The 17,939-nt window shown below is 36.3% G+C and overlaps 2 protein-coding genes across 7 annotated transcripts; one reads left to right on the top strand and one right to left on the bottom strand.

The window, feature by feature from the left end:
- Window positions 1-205: 205 nt before the first annotated feature.
- acp1 (acid phosphatase 1) lies at window positions 206-16,377 on the top strand. Of its 5 annotated transcripts, none has more exons than XR_013330311.1 (11): window positions 206-353; window positions 1,167-1,231; window positions 2,434-2,535; window positions 2,936-3,009; window positions 3,244-3,357; window positions 7,727-7,788; window positions 8,386-8,491; window positions 9,563-9,645; window positions 9,917-9,959; window positions 16,210-16,273; window positions 16,340-16,377. XR_013330311.1 is itself a non-coding variant. In XM_077743726.1 (8 exons), exons 3-8 carry the CDS (start codon window positions 2,493-2,495, stop codon window positions 9,638-9,640), a joined length of 477 nt encoding a protein of 158 aa, XP_077599852.1. In that variant the 5' UTR covers window positions 206-353; window positions 1,167-1,242; window positions 2,434-2,492; the 3' UTR covers window positions 9,641-9,767. The 5 variants fall into 5 exon arrangements, 1 of the variants encoding a protein (XP_077599852.1); XR_013330316.1 differs by lacking the exon at window positions 3,244-3,357 and adding an exon at window positions 3,395-3,508 and having other exon boundaries at window positions 1,167-1,242; XR_013330310.1 differs by having other exon boundaries at window positions 1,167-1,242.
- On the bottom strand, window positions 11,260-15,207 carry alkal2a (ALK and LTK ligand 2a). Of its 2 annotated transcripts, none has more exons than XM_077743700.1 (6): window positions 14,866-15,207; window positions 13,858-14,207; window positions 12,606-12,659; window positions 12,442-12,522; window positions 12,246-12,355; window positions 11,260-11,676 (listed from the first exon to the last, which is right to left on the bottom strand). In XM_077743700.1, the coding sequence occupies exons 2-5, from the start codon at window positions 14,162-14,164 to the stop codon at window positions 12,291-12,293; spliced, it is 507 nt and encodes a 168-aa protein (XP_077599826.1). In that variant the 5' UTR covers window positions 14,165-14,207; window positions 14,866-15,207; the 3' UTR covers window positions 11,260-11,676; window positions 12,246-12,290. The 2 variants fall into 2 exon arrangements, with proteins under 2 accessions (XP_077599826.1, XP_077599834.1); XM_077743708.1 differs by having other exon boundaries at window positions 13,858-14,204.
- Window positions 16,378-17,939: the final 1,562 nt, after the last annotated feature.

Raw genomic sequence — 17,939 nt, 5'->3', positions numbered from 1 at the left:
TAAACCCTTTGTGAATTATTAAAGTGGGTTTGAAAAGTTTGTAGTAAAAGAACAGTCACATTTGACTTCCAAATTCCTTTTCTACATGTTGTATGATTGATGTTATTTTCATTTTTGACGTGGTTATAAATATATAAATGCATACTTTATGAAAAGTCTCCTGAAATGGTTAAATGTGCTTTTTTTGCTATGATACAGGATTTTTTGTATAGCTGGTGCCACTTCCCACTTGGCACCGCTGTGTAATACACCAGTTGTCCACAGGAGGGCGACATGGACTAGAGGACGAAACAATATGACGAGGATGAGGAGGAAAAGCCTAAATTTGCCGTTTTGAAAGACAAAATGGAAATGTGAGTGATTTCACACTTAACTGTAGCCAACACTAACAAACACATTTTGTAACACAGTTGATAAACTTTGATAAGAACACCTGTATAATCAAATACGATTTTTTTAGAGGGAAAAATATGTTTTATTGTGAAGGAGGAGAGCTCAAATTGAATTTGGCCATCAGGGAAAACAGCTGGAAGTGGTTTTTTGTTTATTCCAAACAGGATTTTGTTTCTTTGGCAATGACCTTCAACCATTCTGGTCTTCATTCTTTTAGTCATGAAAGTATTGTTGGAATAACTTTTTTTTAAAATTCCTGGAATTTAACCTCATTTCATTGATAGGAATGTAATTTCTTGAAAGCCATTAAAAAGGGACTCAATAACTTGTTCATTCAAAAGTAAAATGCTAAATTGTAAAAATCAATTTCACATTTCTCCTTTCTTTAGAACTAAAATTGTCTCGTTAGAAAACAAAAACTATTTTCTGGGATAAATTTGATCAATATTTTCATGTTGACAGGCTTGTAATTTTATTCAGACAATAGAGTTTTTCTCCCCTGTTGTGTTCCATTTGCCGATGACAAAAATGATTAGCTAGATATTTATCACTACAGTCCTTAGACGACAATGAATATTTTTACTCCCTAAAGTAGAAAGCAGATTGTGTTTTTTAAGCAATTCTTCAAACTAAATAATTTTTAAATGACCCTAGTCGACATTAAAGATTCTTATGACAACCACTAACACAGTTTTCAACGGTTTCGCCAAGATTTTTCCATTTAAAAAGTCAACACTACCCATTTTAACTTATTTTTAATTGTGTGTTCACAGCCAATCAGAATCAATAATTTCTAAAATGATCCTACAGGCCACGGTGACTTATCTGCGGAAAAAAGGTAATGCAAAGGTAAACACAAACAGGTCCAAGTAATGAATATCTCGTCCCCGGAGCCGAATATTCCGCCCAGTGACGAACATATTCGTCTCTGTGACGCTGTCGAAACAATTTGGTTTTCTCCGACTCATTTGCGGCAATTAAATTGCGGTCGTAAGCGACGGACTCAATTAAAGAAACGGCCTCACAAATGAAAACATCACCTTCATAAGCACTCGTTATGCATACGCTCGCTAATTGTCGTCGACAAGGTCTCGTCGCACTCAATTAAAGTATCAGTGATTAAAAAAAAACAACTTTATTTGCGCGATGACTTGTTTTTTATTTATTTTATCTTCACTCACGTAAGCAGGATTGCTAACCATTTTGAAACAAAACCACGTGTGTTTGATAAGGTCAAATTTATTTACTGTGCTGACCATATTGTAATAATGACTGTATTGACAGAGATATATTTTAACAAAGAAAGCCTATTTTGCAGCCAGCTTCAGTGGATTCCCATTGCTTAAGATGACAGACAGATGATGTCTTAAGGGTTCGACGACAATCTCAAAATCAAGGGCCATTTTGAGAACATGGGTCCTTTGGGGGTAACCACACTGTGGTTAACTCTCCCTTGTGTTGCCTACCAGGCAAGGGAGATTTTAACAAGGACGTCTTTTGTTTATGGACAAGCCAAAAAAAATAGTTTGCCTGCTGCACACCTCATTGTGGTTAACAACAAACGTTCCCCTGTGGATTTTGGGCCTGCTAAGTCATCCATACAAATGTGGGGGATGATTCACCATATCATGTCTTATTTTTCCATGATTAAATGCGGAATTAAGTCTTAGTTACATCAATGGGTGCTTATCTCTTATTTTTTTCCACAATTATAAAATCGTAAACCAAGCCTTAGTTACATCAATGGGTGCTTATCTCTTTTTTTCATGATAATTCAATGTGAAATCCAGCTTTAGTTGCAAATAATCTAATATGTCTATTTTAAAGAACCCTTATAAAACTATTGGTTTATTATTGGATAACCAGAATTGCCAGGTCAAAATAAGATGCACCTTCATCATGGTACCTTTTTAGTATTATTAAAATACATACATAGATGACGTAAATTAAATGCATGTATTCATAAGTTGTGTTTATGATAATATCTAACTTTTTAAAAATATTTTTCATTATCACATGCCCGTCTTTTTTTCCCGTCAGGCACAAGTTTGGCCACAGCACAATGACGTAAAACAGGACCCCTTTCCTGCACATGCAAAATGGCCGCCTCCGGTTCCAAGTCTGTCCTGTTCGTCTGCCTGGGTAAGATAACATTTTTTTTCATTGAATTAAGATGTACAAATGTGTAATATCCACGTCTTCGTATGACTTTATCAAAATATTTGGACACCACGTTTTACCCCGAGATCTTTTGAGCAATTATGTCAATTCTGCAATCAGCTTCGGTGAAAATGGAAAAACTAGCAAAATCAGGAAAATTAATGTATTCAGTAACATTTTAACGCGATTGAAATAAAAATGTCCAGTTCTCTTTCCACATGAAATCGTTGTGTTATGGAAACATTGTATTAATTTAATGGAATTGTGTGAATAGTAGTCTCTGGGCAAACTGGTAGCTAATAATTATGTAATATATATATAATATGAGGTCCATAAAAAAGATTTTCTGAGTTTATAAAATGTACATTTTCTTCTTTTTCAGGTAACATCTGCAGGTCACCCATTGCAGAGGCAGTTTTCAGGAAGATTGCTACTGATGCAGGTGTTGTTGACAAGGTAAAAATTTATTTAGTTATTTTCACTTGGCAAATGTTCAGACGAGCTATAGTAAAGTGCTGAAAAGGTGATTAATAACCCACAAAAAAACCCTCATAAGTACGAGAGCAAGCTTCTTTCTAAAGCTGAGATGGAGGCTTGAGCATTTAATCCCAAATCAGGACACATGTAATATAGTATTATATCATCTCAAGAATAGATTTCCAATCACGCATTTTGCTCTCGCCCCCCAAGTGGCGCATAGACAGCGCGGCCACGTCCACCTACGAGATAGGAAGCCCGCCCGACCACCGTGGCCTAGACTGCATGAAGAAGCACGGCGTGCCCATGTCGCACGTGGCTCGCCAGGTACGTTCACCTTCCTTTTTCTTGTGTTTTTTCGCAGTGGCTCATAGACAGCGCCGCCACGTCCAACTGGAATGTAGGCTCCTCGCCGGACTCTCGCGGGTTGGCTTGCCTAAAGGGGCGTGGCATTGAGACCACTCATAGGGCCAGACAGGTACCGGGCACATCTTACAATTTCCAGATTCGTCTACACTTTAAACGATAAACCTAAAAAAAACAAGACTGAGCTCATTTCCAATCTATTGATTTGAACTAAATGTATAAAATGTCCATCCATTCAATAGGGTAAATAATAATAATAATTTAATGACTGTCTGACTAGTTTATCACTGGCATATGCAGTAATTTAGTATTAAAGTAATAACATAAAATTAAATATGTAGTTAGCGCATAGCTAATGTTAATATTTTGACTAATATTGATCGATTTGAGGCACCCCCCCCCGCCCTCCCGATTTATATAAGATGATAATTATGGTGAACAACGAGCAACATTCTTCCTAGTCACCACCCGTATTTAGAAAAAAAATAAAAATCCATTTGTTTTCTTCATGTCACGACTGGCTGACAAGCGGATTAAATCACATTTTATGACTTTAGAGCCAAAACAAGCTGTGGAAACATTGTCGAGATTGGAATAATTGCATGTAATCATTAAAAACAAGAACAAATTTCCACTCGGAAATGCTTTGACACAAAGTCCAAACAAGAATGTGTTGAAATGTGCCAAAGCACGCACATTACTTGACTAACCTTGAACTCCTTGACCTGAAAGCAAACCGGCCCTCTTGCCACCCCATAATTCCCACGGCTTCTTATCCAGAAACATTTGCATACGTCTTTGTCAAGAAAATAAAATCACTTTCCATCAATGTCAATCAAAATTCATATAATAATTGACAGGAGCTTCATTTTATTCATTCATAGCCTAAAAAATACCTCATAAGTATTCTCCCCTTTTGTAGCCTTTAACTCAAATAAAATAAAACTAAGATTAAACCAAAACATGAATTTGTATCAATTTAAATTGAATTTACGGCTTGATAAATGTCATTGGAAGCAAAAGAATTGACTTTGCCATGCTTAAAATTGAGCACATTTTTCTAGTAAAGTTCAATCACAACATGTCAAATTCCATTTTTTTTTCTTATTTAAAACACCATGAATAACATCTCAGTTTGGAAAATTGGAACGTTGTAATTCACCTTAGCTGTATTCAATTTACTGTTCCCTTTCTTTATATTCTCATGCCCTTTCCACCCTGTACTCGTTAATCATTGTTTTTCAAATTGATTTCACCCTCAACTCGGTCACGCCAAAACTTCTCTCCGTACGTTACGTGGGTCCGCCGTGTTCGTTCTTTCTTTCATTCAATTAAAAAAAAAAGTTTTTAAATTGTATTCGACCATAAAAAAAAAAAATTGGTCATACCAAAATGGCTGAGCCAAACACGAGACGTCCAATGGCTTCCATCCCAGCCGGGGGCGCCGGATCACATGGCTTCAGTCCGTAAATTTAGCATCGTTTTCTCTTCTCGGCATGTCCAATCTTGGGGGAAAAAATAAAAAAGTCCATTTATGGTATTTTCCATAGCAACTCCTGTGATTTTTTTTTTTTTTCCCTTCACGGCTTTCTCTCTTTTGTTCAGATTATCTTTTTCCATTTTAATCTCCTCAAAGGCGTTCCCGTCCACGCAATTGGCTTTGACACCAAGCGCTCATTATAAATCTAGCCCCCCCTCCTGCTTGTTTTTCCAGACTGTTAAAAAGTGGAAAAAACAAACATTTCATATTGAATTGGTCTTGGGTGGCCATAAATTATCCCAAAAAAATAAGTCTTTATATCCTACTGGATTGGCTTTTTTAAGAACTTAATTAAAAATATTGATTTAAACTAAACCACAGGTATCAAACTTTAAAAGCACATTGCCAAATCTAACCCACATTTTTTTTATATTCTTTCTAAACTCAAATTGTCAGATAATTTTGAAAGTAATCAACATAATTTCCCCCTTTTAATTCCTCATAACAAAACATTAATGACTCCTTTGCCCACAATTTTCCCCAAAATATATACTTTTAAGGACAACATACTAACTAAAATACTTAATATATCTTAAAATACTAATGACCAAAAAATATTGACTTTCTTGCCCCAATTTTCCCTCAAAATATTTTTTCAAGTACAACATACTACCTAAAATACTTAATATATTTTTATGTACATAAAATACTAATAACAAAAAAGTATTGACTCTTATACCCCAATTTTCCCCCCAAAATTTTTTTTCAAGTACAACCTACTAACCAAAATACTTATTGTATTTGTAATGTACATAAAATAAAGCAAAGAATTAACTGTTGATTCTCCCTGTTATGTTTTGAGGAAATTTCCCATCAATTGGTTATCATTGAGTCAATATTTAAGGAATGAGCTCGACTTTGGCGCAAAACATTTATTTTTTGTTTTTGACAAATGACACCAACCCCAGTCCAACCCAAACCGCATCCATCAACATAAATAGGAGCCAATAAATATCTGTTATTTCCTAAAGCGTAACAAATACACCGATATCCTTCTTTCTCCCAATCTACATGACTTAACCTAGAACTTTAACACCCTTTAATGACTATTCAGGCTAACAAACTGTTGACGTGTTTGTAACATTGTTTTCGTTAAAATTTTGACTCTCCGCAAAATAATGTAATAACAACCAGACAGCAGTAGCTGGCAGTGTTTTATTATTTTGTCCTCTTAGGAGAAAGTTTTAGGGGGAGGGCTTAATCTGGCCTTGTCGCCATGATTATAGCGGGGAGAAAAATAAACGCGTTAGCAGTTCGACAAGTGTAAGCTACCTCACACTCTGCTTTTTCAGGGATAAACGAAGGTCGTCTCGTGCTAGCAAGAATGTCGAAATGGTGAGAAAAATGGCAAAAATGGTGTCAACAAAAAAATCTAACCAATCCTATTAAAATCGTCTTCCTATTGGACACATTACTAATTCAACCACCTCTGCCCTGAGTGGTGTTAGTTAGTCATTTTTAAAAAGCATTTTCAAGTCAGAGCGCCCTTTTGGCTCCCGTTAAAGTTTTCAACTGCGAAACAGCTGCCCGTGTCCGATCTAACAATCGATTTCCAGATTTTTTTACACCAATCTAATCCTTATTTTTGTTTCAGAGAAAGGCAATCCTGCGGTTCCCTGCTGTTTTGATGCAACCGCAATCTGTCCTTGGTCACACTCAGACGCTGAGACAAACAATTTGTTTTTCCACAGGGATTCCACTCCCCTATTGTCTCATTGGCAATATGCAAAAATCTCCCAAAACATCTGCCAAAAAAAACATGGGGCACGACTCAAACGCTTCATCCTCGGCCTACTAATTTCCGCGAAAATGTAATTATCTTGAATATGGGTGGCTAGTCAATTGTAGTATAGGTCAGGGAGGTCATAGTGGGAGACCTTAAAGTATCTTTTTAGCGCATGGCGTGCTGAATTGCTTTGGTAGTGGAGATGTAGCCTCTGGAGATGGTTCAGATCTTTTTACAAAAATAGTCAAAGCGAAACTAAATGGCTCTGCTTGAATTAATATACATTCTTTCAATAATAAGTGTCATGTTTCTTGCCTAAGGGGACACTTATGTGGTCAAAAACAAAGTGTATCGCTATTTATTTGTTACTTTTAGGGACTTTAAAAATTTCCAAGTGATATCGATCACTTGTTAAGAATACTAAAGCATTTCCCTGAAGCATTTTAACAGTCTATTGTCTTATTTCTCTGGTCCTCAATCAAAGAAAACTAATTATTTACAGATTTAGACTTGGATTCATTCATGGTGAAGCTTTTATCACTCCCAAGTTTTTGCTTCTAGTTCAGATTTGCCTCTAAAATATTGAACTCTTAGTAATGTGCTATAATTTATGTTTTTTTTTTGAAGCGTTAAATAATTGTTTATCTTTGCCTTATCATTCCAGATTGCGTCATCACTCATGCAACAAGTGCTTGTTATTCTGGACATTGAAAAAAAATCAAAGTTAAAGTTCAACTGGGTCAAAGAATTCAGAATATTGAGTATCAAAAGAGTTTTGCTGTATTACTTCTTTGTACTAGTACTTTGATTTTAATTTTTCAGCTCCTGTATGTAAAACAACTTTAAAACGGTTGTCTGTGACCAGATAAATTGGACATGCCTCTTTTTTAGACTTATTTTATGACTATGTCTGCTTTGTAAGATAGTTTCTCTTTAAAGAATTGCGGCGAAATGCGATAATTCACCGACTTATCTCTTAAGACAAAATATTGCCTTTAGGCATTATTTCTCTAAATGCTAACAAGCAAATATTTTTAAAAAATATTCCCCTCTATCTTTTCCAGGTGACTAGTGATGACTTCATGAAATTCGACTTCATCCTCTGCATGGACCAAAGCAATTTGAAGTATGTTGGCGCCATTTTTCTTTTTGTTTTCTTGGAAAAACCCCGCTGCCTGACCTCCCACGTTGACGGATAAGCCGTGTATCGACGTCAATGGCGGTATTGAGAGATTTTTTTTAAAATTTAGAAAAATAAGAGGTCAAACTAGTCTGTCCGGCTAACCCAGTCAACTTTTGCCAGCCGTGTTAATTCCCAGCAACAACCAGCGATCACTAAAGTATAGGTGAATGCCTCCTTTTAATGAGCAATATCCTTCCTTAATCTCTTTGCAAAGGTCAGCTTTGGGGCTAATTTTTCTCTACTTTGAACGTTTAGGGATCATTTTTGAGATCACATGGCCCAGGCAGGCAGATCTGATCCGTAAGAAGCTTAGCGAGTTCTTTAGATGCCACGTCTACCCTCTGCGCTGGACATTTTTTGTCCTTTGCCGACCCTTTGTTTCCCACGTATTTTTCTCGGTACATTTTAATCGGGGTAGACTACTTGAGAAAAGCAAAAGTTGTCACAAGCAAAATAAAAAACAATGTATTGATTTTTTCTGTTTGTGCTTAAGCGTCTTTTTCTAAGCAGCCCTGTTTAAAAGAATTGTTGTCATTCCAGGGATTTGAATGACAAAGGAAATTCCGTGAAGAATCACAAGGCAAAAGTCGAACTGCTGGGGAAATACGACCCGCAGAAGAAACTCATCATCAGGGATCCTTATTATGTAAGTACAGTCGCGCTAAAATTAATTGGTTCCAGAATTTTGGGGGTAACTTGGAAAATTCGTAAGGAGAAGTGTACTTTATATGTAAATTGTCTCATTCGTTCCACAGTCTGAACACAACTAGCAAATTAAACCTTTTCAATTTGGTTAAAGTGTCCCAATTTTGTATAAAGGATACACAAAAATTAGAAAAAAAAAATATTTTTAAAATACAATACCAGATAAGGAAATACATTTTAAATTAAAATTTGTGACCTGAAATGTTCTTACCTAAAGGTATTCGTAAGTAGAGGTATGATTAGCCATTTGAATATATTAAAGAATTTTTTTTGAACTCTTAAGAATTTGTCCTTAGTTTGAATTAGTGAGGGTTTAAAACAACATAAACAGTCTGAAATTAGGTAACACGGAACAAACAATTAAAGGCATTTTAAAGCTTAGAAACTTGAATTTAGCTGGGATTAGCCTTTGTATCCTAAATGCCAAAACGTTGTTCACTTTGCTGATCCCTCCAATCCACAAATATAATTGTCTTATAAAAATGTCAAGTGTCATTCTTTAACACCAGTTTGTCGTTTCCAAATCAGCCCTCAAATGACTTTAAAAATAGTTGCCAATTTCAAGGCAGCCCAAAATTGATTTGAGGTGTCTCGGATCAACCCAAAAAAAAAAAAAAAAACTTTAAACAAAGCCAAGAAGAAAAAGCATAAATAGCTGGCCACTTTCCACTGATCCAATCATGGAAGCCCTTCCGTTTCCTAATTTCATGGCTTTATCTCCCTCCAAAAACTTTGACTTTTTTTTGGTCCAATCCTTCTAACAACCATGTTTGTACAAAGCTATCTTAATTCATCACGGAAATAACAGCTTTTTTTTTTTAAATAACCGCAAAAACTAAAAAGAACATTTTATTCCAGCGCCTAAGGAATAGAAACTGTTATCCAATTGCTAATATTTTTTTTTTTGAAACTAGATTTTGGCGGCCATAGCGAAATCCTCTTGCGAAAAACGGCTCTTGATCTTTCAACACTTTTGTCTTATTATTAATTAATTTTTTGTTTTTCAACACAGGGAAGCGACGAAGACTTTGAAACGGTGTTCGAACAATGTCAACGATGCTGCAAAGCGTTCCTCGAGTCCAACTCGTAGCGTCGGTAAGGAATTCTTTGGTCCTGGTCTTCACAAAAACCAAACAAAATCTTGAAAATGTTGTGACTTGAACAAAAATAACGTTTATGTTGAAATAAAAGCATTGAAATGACAAAAAAAATCATCTTGGTGCTTTAGTGACTGGGTAGGATGATGTGTTTTTGAAAAATGTTGTCTGGGGTTTTTTCAAGGGGGGTTTTATGGAAGAGGTAAGTGGTAGAACAGGGGGGACTATCACATATTCTAATTGCAACAGACTCCATTTTTCCTCCTTAGAGATGCCGCTGATATTAAATGTTGAAACTTCGCATCATACATGGTGAGTACTACCTTATAATTTAATTCCTAATTAATGATGTTTTTAGCTTGTGGTTAGCTACAAAGTTTTTGCTCCAAGTCACTGAAGTTCGTTTGAAGTATTTTAAAAATTCACATACTGTAGTTTTTTAGGGTTGACATTGAATTTATCAAATGGAAGAAAAGTTATTTTCATTTTAGTCTGTTTTTTATTTTTTCAGCAGTTCAAATGCCGCCATTTGTACCGTATTTGCGCTAAAATTTCACCAATCCTACAAATGCAACTCGTATTAAAACATTGTATAAACATTTGGTCTTTAAAAATAACTGGAAAAACGCGACTAACTAAGCGCTAGCAATTCAGAATGTGTCATCATTTTTTTGGGTTGAAATAAAATGAGACTTGTCGCCCAGCCTCTTGGATGAAGTTCTTCCAAGTGGTCCTTGGAAAGAGCGATGATTCATTAGAAAGGGTGTAGCCAAAGTTGAGATAATCCAAGCGGTCAGCTCAGCTTCGTCAATTTCTTTCATATCAGGGCGTGCCGACAGTGTTGGCCATTGCCGTGATTGATTGGAGTCATTTTTCAATGGAACCAACGCCAGTCAAAAGTTTGGGCCAGTTTATCCTTCGAAGTCAGACGTTTCACAACTTTTGGATGAAAAGCAGTCTATTGTACAAAATAGGCCGACCCAAAAAAGATTGAAAAGATGCCGAAATACCCCAAATCGAATAATTAAACATCTTAAATTTACTTTAAAATAGCGCCACTACCGTTGAACTATAGTAAAAATGTATTTAAATATTTTTCCTGATAACTACTGTTGCTAGTATTTCGTTTTTTTGTGTAGTTTTCAGTTCAGGTATTTTTACTTCGACTACTTCGAACAATGTATTCTTTGAAAGCACGTTCAAAATTAAAAACACATTGCCAAATTCCAATCCCCTAATCCATTTTCTCTTCTGATAAAACTTCTTTTAAAAAACTTTTTGTACTCAAAAAGATTTATGGAGGGGGAAAAAAATATTTATTACTTGCAAGATTTTGATCAATTTTAGGTCTTACATTAGTGTAGTAGGTCAAAATATTCAGGTCAGAAAGGATATAAATACTGCGCTTAAATTTTACTTGAAGTATAGAGTAAGTTTCCTAAATGTTAAGATAAACTTTTATAGATTTAAGTTCAATAAATGCACTTAAATACTAAAATAGTTTAAACATGTAATTCAATTTTTCACATTTGAAAATCTTTTCATACTTTTTAAAATACTTATAAAATTCCGGCAGCCACATAACAAAAACATCACAAATATTTCCTTTTCGTAGCAATTGTATAATTTATTTAAATATATTTCACATATCTACGTCGCTATATACCACTCGAACGTCCAGACTTTTTTTTGCGATTTTATTAAACTGCAAAACCGGGGAAAATCTTTTCAAATATATAAATATAGACTTTGACGGAAAGTTTTGCCGATTCCCGTCGTCCCAAAAAACGTCTCGTCGAGAGTTCATATCCGGCGACCAATCCAGGCTCCTTTCTTGTCGTCTTTGGAAAATCCCCGACATTTGTTTTTCAAAGTGGTCCAGGCCATGTGGCAGCATAGCGTCCATATCGTCGCTTGGCTTCAGTAGAAGGACACTTGTTTTGGCCAGAGTTCGTCAAATTGGACGTCTCCTCCGGTGTCCCAGGCACTTTTTTCCGACTTCCTTTGGAGTTTTGGATAGCAGGTGTTTCTTAAAAATGGAAACAATAGTCGTCGTTAATGCTTTTCTTTGACTAATCACTGATTGTTTTGGCAAATTGTCGACTAATCGGCTTGTATGTTAATGGTTATGTAAGTCGGGGATTAACAATTAAATTGTAAATATGGATTAAAACCTAAATTAAGTCCTATGTGGAGAAAATGCGCCTCTAAAAATTTCGAATTAATGCATAAATGTTTTAAATGCCGAAATAAATCAGACTATATTGAAGTATTTCTGCCAAATAAATATAAATATAAAAAAATTATTAGAAGTTAGGTGTTATGTTTACTGTAAGACATTTATTAATTTTAAATGTAGTCTTGCAAAAAACTGCTGAAATAGTTATGCATTAACAATGTAGTATCCTGACTGGACCACAGAATGTCACTGTTGTGCTTTCCAAGTATCCAGGTAAAATCTATACGTTTTTTTAGTAATATTTTATATTTCTACCATTGTTTTTACTTTTTTAGCAACGCTATAGGCAGAACAAACCGCAATTATGACCGTCTTGAATCTAAAACAAATATAACAAAACCCTAAAAAAATGTACTCACCATATAGTAGTTTTCACAGATGGCGTTTTTGCAACTTGCGTACATTTAGGCGCCGTTGCACATGGGGCTTCCGGCGAGGCGCGTCAGAAGCCTGGCACATCGTTTGAAATCTACCCAAAACAATAGAAAAGCGTACTTTGTCAGCCATTGCTCGACCTCGCCATCCACAACCCCAAAAATGGCCATCGCCACTTACATTCAGGTATCGTGCAGTCTCGGGTGTGGTGGTACACGTGGTACACGTGCCGCCTGCACTTGGGACTGAAGAATAGTGGACCTGAGGGGGGAAAATGTCTGTTAATTATGCATTTTTTCCCATATTTTAAAAGTATTGTGTCTTTGAGGGAAGGAAATTCTTACCTGTGATATGTTTCAGGTATTTGTCCTTCCATCGGGGATCTCGTGGAGATCCACCTAGCCAAGAAGACAAAAATAGACGTCAATTTAGCACTATGAGGTCGTAAAATTGCATGCCATACCTTTACAAATGTCATCTTTTGCTACTCAAAGACCCGAGAATAGATCGTAAGGCTGTTTGTAGCTTAAATGTTAGCAAATGTTAACTTGGAATCGCACCAAATAGTTTTTTAATGTATGTTTTTGTTTTGTTTCAGTTTTTTTTTAATTTCGTCTGGTGACTGGGCGTTGAGACAGCGTGACCGCATGCCACTTTAAAGTAAGCGATAATCCTCGGAACTTTAAGCGCTAGCCCTGAATGGGCTTAGCGGCTAACTGGAACAATGCCGTCTGTGAGACGTCGATCTTTTTCACTCTATTAGTCTCTCGCTTTGGCCATTTCAAGCATGCAAAGACTTTGCCGCTGACTTGTGAAACATTTCCGTAACGCCGTTCTTTAGCCCAGACGTACACATGTTAACATAATCATCAAATTAAGGTAGTGGAAATGTGGAAATGGATTGGACGTCTGTCGTCGTTACTCGTAGTTCACCAAAATTAAGCGCATTTTAAAAATTCAATGTCCTCAAAAGTATCCCTTGGCGGTTTTCGTTACATTTAGCATGACGACTTTGGAGTCTCGTAATCCAGCAGAAGGCCCAATTTTGAGACAAAACTCCAGAAAGTTCCAGAAAACTCTAGACAACGACAGAAAACTTCTAAAAAACCTTAAGAAAACCTCAAGAAAACTTAGACAATACTTCAACAATATTTCAACAATACTTCAACTATACTTCAACTATACTTCAACTATTCTTCTAGTATACCTCAAGAATACCTCAAGAAAACTTCAACAATACTTCAAGTGTACCTCAAGTATACCTCAAGAAAACTTCAAGAATACTTCAACAATACTTCAAGAAAACTTCAAGAAAACTTCAACAATACTTCAACAATACTTCAACAATACTTCAACAATACTTCAACAATACTTCAACAATACTTCAACAATACTTCAACAATACTTCAACAATACTTCAAAAATACTTCAAAAATACTTCAACAATACTTCAAAAATACTTCAGAAATACTTCAGAAATACTTCAGAAATACTTCAGAAATACTTCAGAAGTACTTCAGAAGTACTTCAGAAATACTTCAGAAGTACTTCAGAAGTACTTCAAAAATACTTCAAGAAAACTTCAAGAAAACTCACTTGTCTTCCAGTGCTTTCTCTCCGCCTTGGATCGCCGCGTATCGAACCGGTCGGCGCGAGTGGTCGCCGCGGCCGTCACGGGCCAGGCGCTGCTCCGCCGACTCCGGGGGGCCACGGCCGCCGTGGCGGTGGCCGTCCTCCCGATGGTCCGGGCGTCTCGCATCAACTCCTCCACCCTCCTGGTGAGCTCAGATCGTCGCGCCGTAGTCCGGCCGGCGGCCATGGCGGTCGGGCCGGCGCCTACCAGCGCGCACGTGAGCACCAGCAACAGTCCCATGGCGGCGTGCGCGCGGCGCGTGGCCCTCATGGCTCAATTAAGAAGAAGAAGAAGCAAAAGTTTGGATTTTCTGCTGCAAAACAAGAGAAAGGAAGTCATGCAATTTGCACACACTCAATTTCAATCTGGGACAGTAACACGCCTTTGGACAAATTTGGAAGATGAAACGGCGATAATGATTTCAAGCCCATCAGAACATTGCAAAGTTACCTTCACAGTCACTTTTTGTCTTATTTCAAGTGAAAAGTCATTCTTGGATTTTTGATCGTTTTGAATGATTTCAACTGTTGGTGTAAATTTGCCTGCAATTTGTCACTTTTTAAACTTTAAATGTACTTTTTGATGCTATTTACCTGCTCCGAAAATTTCTAAAGTACCAACTGGTTTTGCTGGATTTTATCAAAGCAGCTTGAGTCCTTTTGGAATTGATCAAAACTACTAATACTACATTTCTGTACTATTTTGTATTATTTCCCTGCCCCAAAAACTGCACCAACTAGTATGGATATGATTTATTTTGCAGAATTGGCAAAAATGCAATACATTTTTTGCATCACCTAAAACTCCCAAATAGTTTTTAAATGCCAAAATATAACTTTGTGCTACCATTTGCCACCTATCTTTAACCTTAAAACTCCCAAGTACAAAGTTGCTTACTTTATGGAACATTTGAGGAGCAGTTAAATGCAAAAATATTTCCAAACCAAGAATTTACATTTAACTAAACATACCTTTATTGCCTTTTTGTAAATCCTCTTGTATAAATCCCCAAAATTTCCTTTCAGAATGAAAAGCAGCGCAAACAAGTTCCTCCGGGTGTCGCCGTTTTTAACAAAAATCCAAGCGGGGTTTAAGGTCGGATCCTGCGGGGTTTTGAGCGCGGTGACCCGGCGCTGAGGTGCTCCATGTCCCGCTTAGCTGCTGGATGAATGAGTGCTAAAGATCCAAAGTGGCCCATCCATCCATCCATCCATCCAAACGATCCAAGTCCCGAACTTGAACTTAGTCTGACTCACTCGTCCCAGAGTCCGAGCATCTTCCCTCCCCCTTTCTCTCCCTTCTTCCAATATATATACACGCTCGCATCTCAGCCCTCAAGCACCCTCTCCCCACCCTACCCCACCCCTAATACTTCCACTGAAATCGCCAATCACTTCCGATGACCTCGTTGGGATCCATTAAGGTTGGGCTCGTGCGCAAAAAGAGCTTTCTTCTCCATTCCTTCACTTTTTCTTATTCGAGATGGATTTGAGGGCGAGATTGTTGCGCCCCCTTCTTTTATACGGGTGTCTGGGGGGTGTAATGTAACCCGAAACCCCCCATGGTGACCCTCCTCCCAACTTTCTGCTCTAGTTAAAATCAGGGATTTCTTTTCAAAATAGTATTTTTTTTAGGTGCTGAAAGGAAAGCAAGTCCAAATAGATTGGACGTCTATATATGTCAATGGCAGCCAGTTATATATATTATAATTTTTCTTCCATTTGATTGTATATATTTGAAGTTGATGTGAATGCATAAATTTAACATGTCTTTTAATGTATACAATAACTTTTTTTTTTACTTCCAGCTATCCACAGTTTTATAACATTATATATTTTTAAATAGTCCAGATTTTTTAAAATTTAATCCATTCAAGTATTTTAACTTATGAGAACCTCATAGGGGCGAATAAAATATTTTAATTGATTATTTTTCAAACTTTTTTCGTCCACCAAGAATGCTCAGAAATAGAAATGTGGTTATTTTGAAAAATTTCTGAATACCATCGTGTTCTTTAATTAAACAGAAGTTCTTTACCAATTAATCGATGACACAAATCATTTTGTCACAACCCAAATTCATTCCAACGCATTAAAATTTCTATTAATTCTGAACCAAAACAAAAAAATATGCATGCTGAGTAATCCACGTGATCCTTTTTTTACATTTATCACTTTTGACTCTCCAATAAGGTTGTATAATATCTTACAAATGTCTAAATGTCGTTACCACCCCTCCCAGTTAAAATGCATTGGACGTATATCTCTGTCAATAGCAATAACATAATGTGCCTGCTTTTTTCCCATCCCAATCAGATCTATTCTATTTTTGGATTTCTCCCGAAGAGGGCGACATTACGCACATTTTCCTCTTTTTGGGGTAAGTAATTTTTAAGCCTTCTTTTTTATGTACTTTGTGTTTTTTAACCATTTCTCTGTCTTGCAGGACTAGACCTTTTGGCCAGGGGTGGAGCTAAGGACTGGGGGCCCGGCACCCCCGAGTGTAGAGGGGTCAAAGGGGGCGGGATCTGGCCCACCAAAGTTTCATGGTATATTTCAAATGAATATTTTACATTTATATGAACATTTTTAAGAACACTGAAAAGGCTAATTGAATATTTCTAGTTACTCATTTTATTATTTTTTGCAGTGAATTAGAACAAAATATTTAAACTTATTTACTGTCTTTTAAATGACGAAAAACTCCAAAAATAATCAGAAAATGATTTTTTAATATTAACAAAAGCTAAGGAATATTTCTAATTACCCCATTTATTATTTATAGTCAATTTTAAAAAATCTTCTTACTGTCTTTTCTATAAAATTCTATATAAATGACTAAAAACTCATTTATTGTTTTGATTTTTTAGGAAAAACCTGAATCCTGTGACCCCATTCATCTCAAGTCCGCATCACAATCAAAGAATCGGTAAGTCAAACATTTCATATTTTCCTAGTTTATTTTGTAAAACTCAAAATTTGGACAAAAAAATGACGTGCCAAATAGTTTGTTAAAGTAAATCATCTTTATTCATCATATTTAAAGCAGCCAATGCGCTAATACTTCAATTAAGATAATATATATTTCCATTTTTTTTTTACCCGATTTCCCATCACATGACGCAATATGGGTGATCCCCTCACTTTTCTCAAAAAGATGATTTGGGTGACGGCCAGTCGCCGCCGACGTCTCCGTTTGCCCTCGCGGGCTCGCATGTGCTTGTCATTTGAAAAAAAGCTGCAAGAGGCGTATACGTCTTAAACAATGACAACTATTCAAGTCCTTTGCCCTAATAACCACACGCTAATAAGAAGATGCTTATGAACCACAGGAAGACATTTTTTTTCCCCCCCGTGCCAAATCAGAGGTAATAATTTGTACTTTTTCTACTTGAAGGGAATCATTCATTTAACCGCTTTTATAACCACGAGTAACTCATTCACCGACATTGACATCCAATCTTTTTGGACTAGAACTTTAGCCAAAAAAAAACATAACAGGCATATAAAACTATGTTTAAAAAAAATGCGCCTCATGGGCCGTAAAATACGCCCATGTGTTTTGGACTTTTTATCTTTCCAATATCTGATCTAATGTTATTGAAGTAAAATATTTCTTGATGTCATTCCCCAAAGGAGAAAGACATCCACACCAAGTAATGCTGCAAAATATAGAAAAAAAATAAAAATAAATAAATAAATAAATGTTAGCAAGAGAGCATTACAAGCCAAAGTCCCGCGGGAGAATTTCACCACAACACGCCATGTGTTTTTAAATCATACTTAGTGCGCTAAAGTCAAAGCAGGACAAAATAGGGAAGAACAAAATCGGACTAAATGAAGTTCTCTCATTGTAAATCAAATGTGCTCTAGTCCTTTTTAATTTTACATAGTTCTTAGAATAGGTGCTCAAACATAATTTTATACCAATTATTTTTGAAATTATTATTTGTTTAAATCCTGATTTTGCAAATGATTGTGGCCAATATTCCTGAGAAGATTAAAAACAGTGGTAGTGGACATATCTGGCATACTACATTATGTCC

The sequence above is a fragment of the Stigmatopora nigra genome, chromosome 2 (genome assembly GCF_051989575.1).
Source record: "Stigmatopora nigra isolate UIUO_SnigA chromosome 2, RoL_Snig_1.1, whole genome shotgun sequence".
Classification (NCBI taxonomy): Eukaryota; Metazoa; Chordata; class Actinopteri; order Syngnathiformes; family Syngnathidae; genus Stigmatopora; species Stigmatopora nigra.
This window is presented reverse-complemented; position numbering and strand designations above follow the sequence as displayed.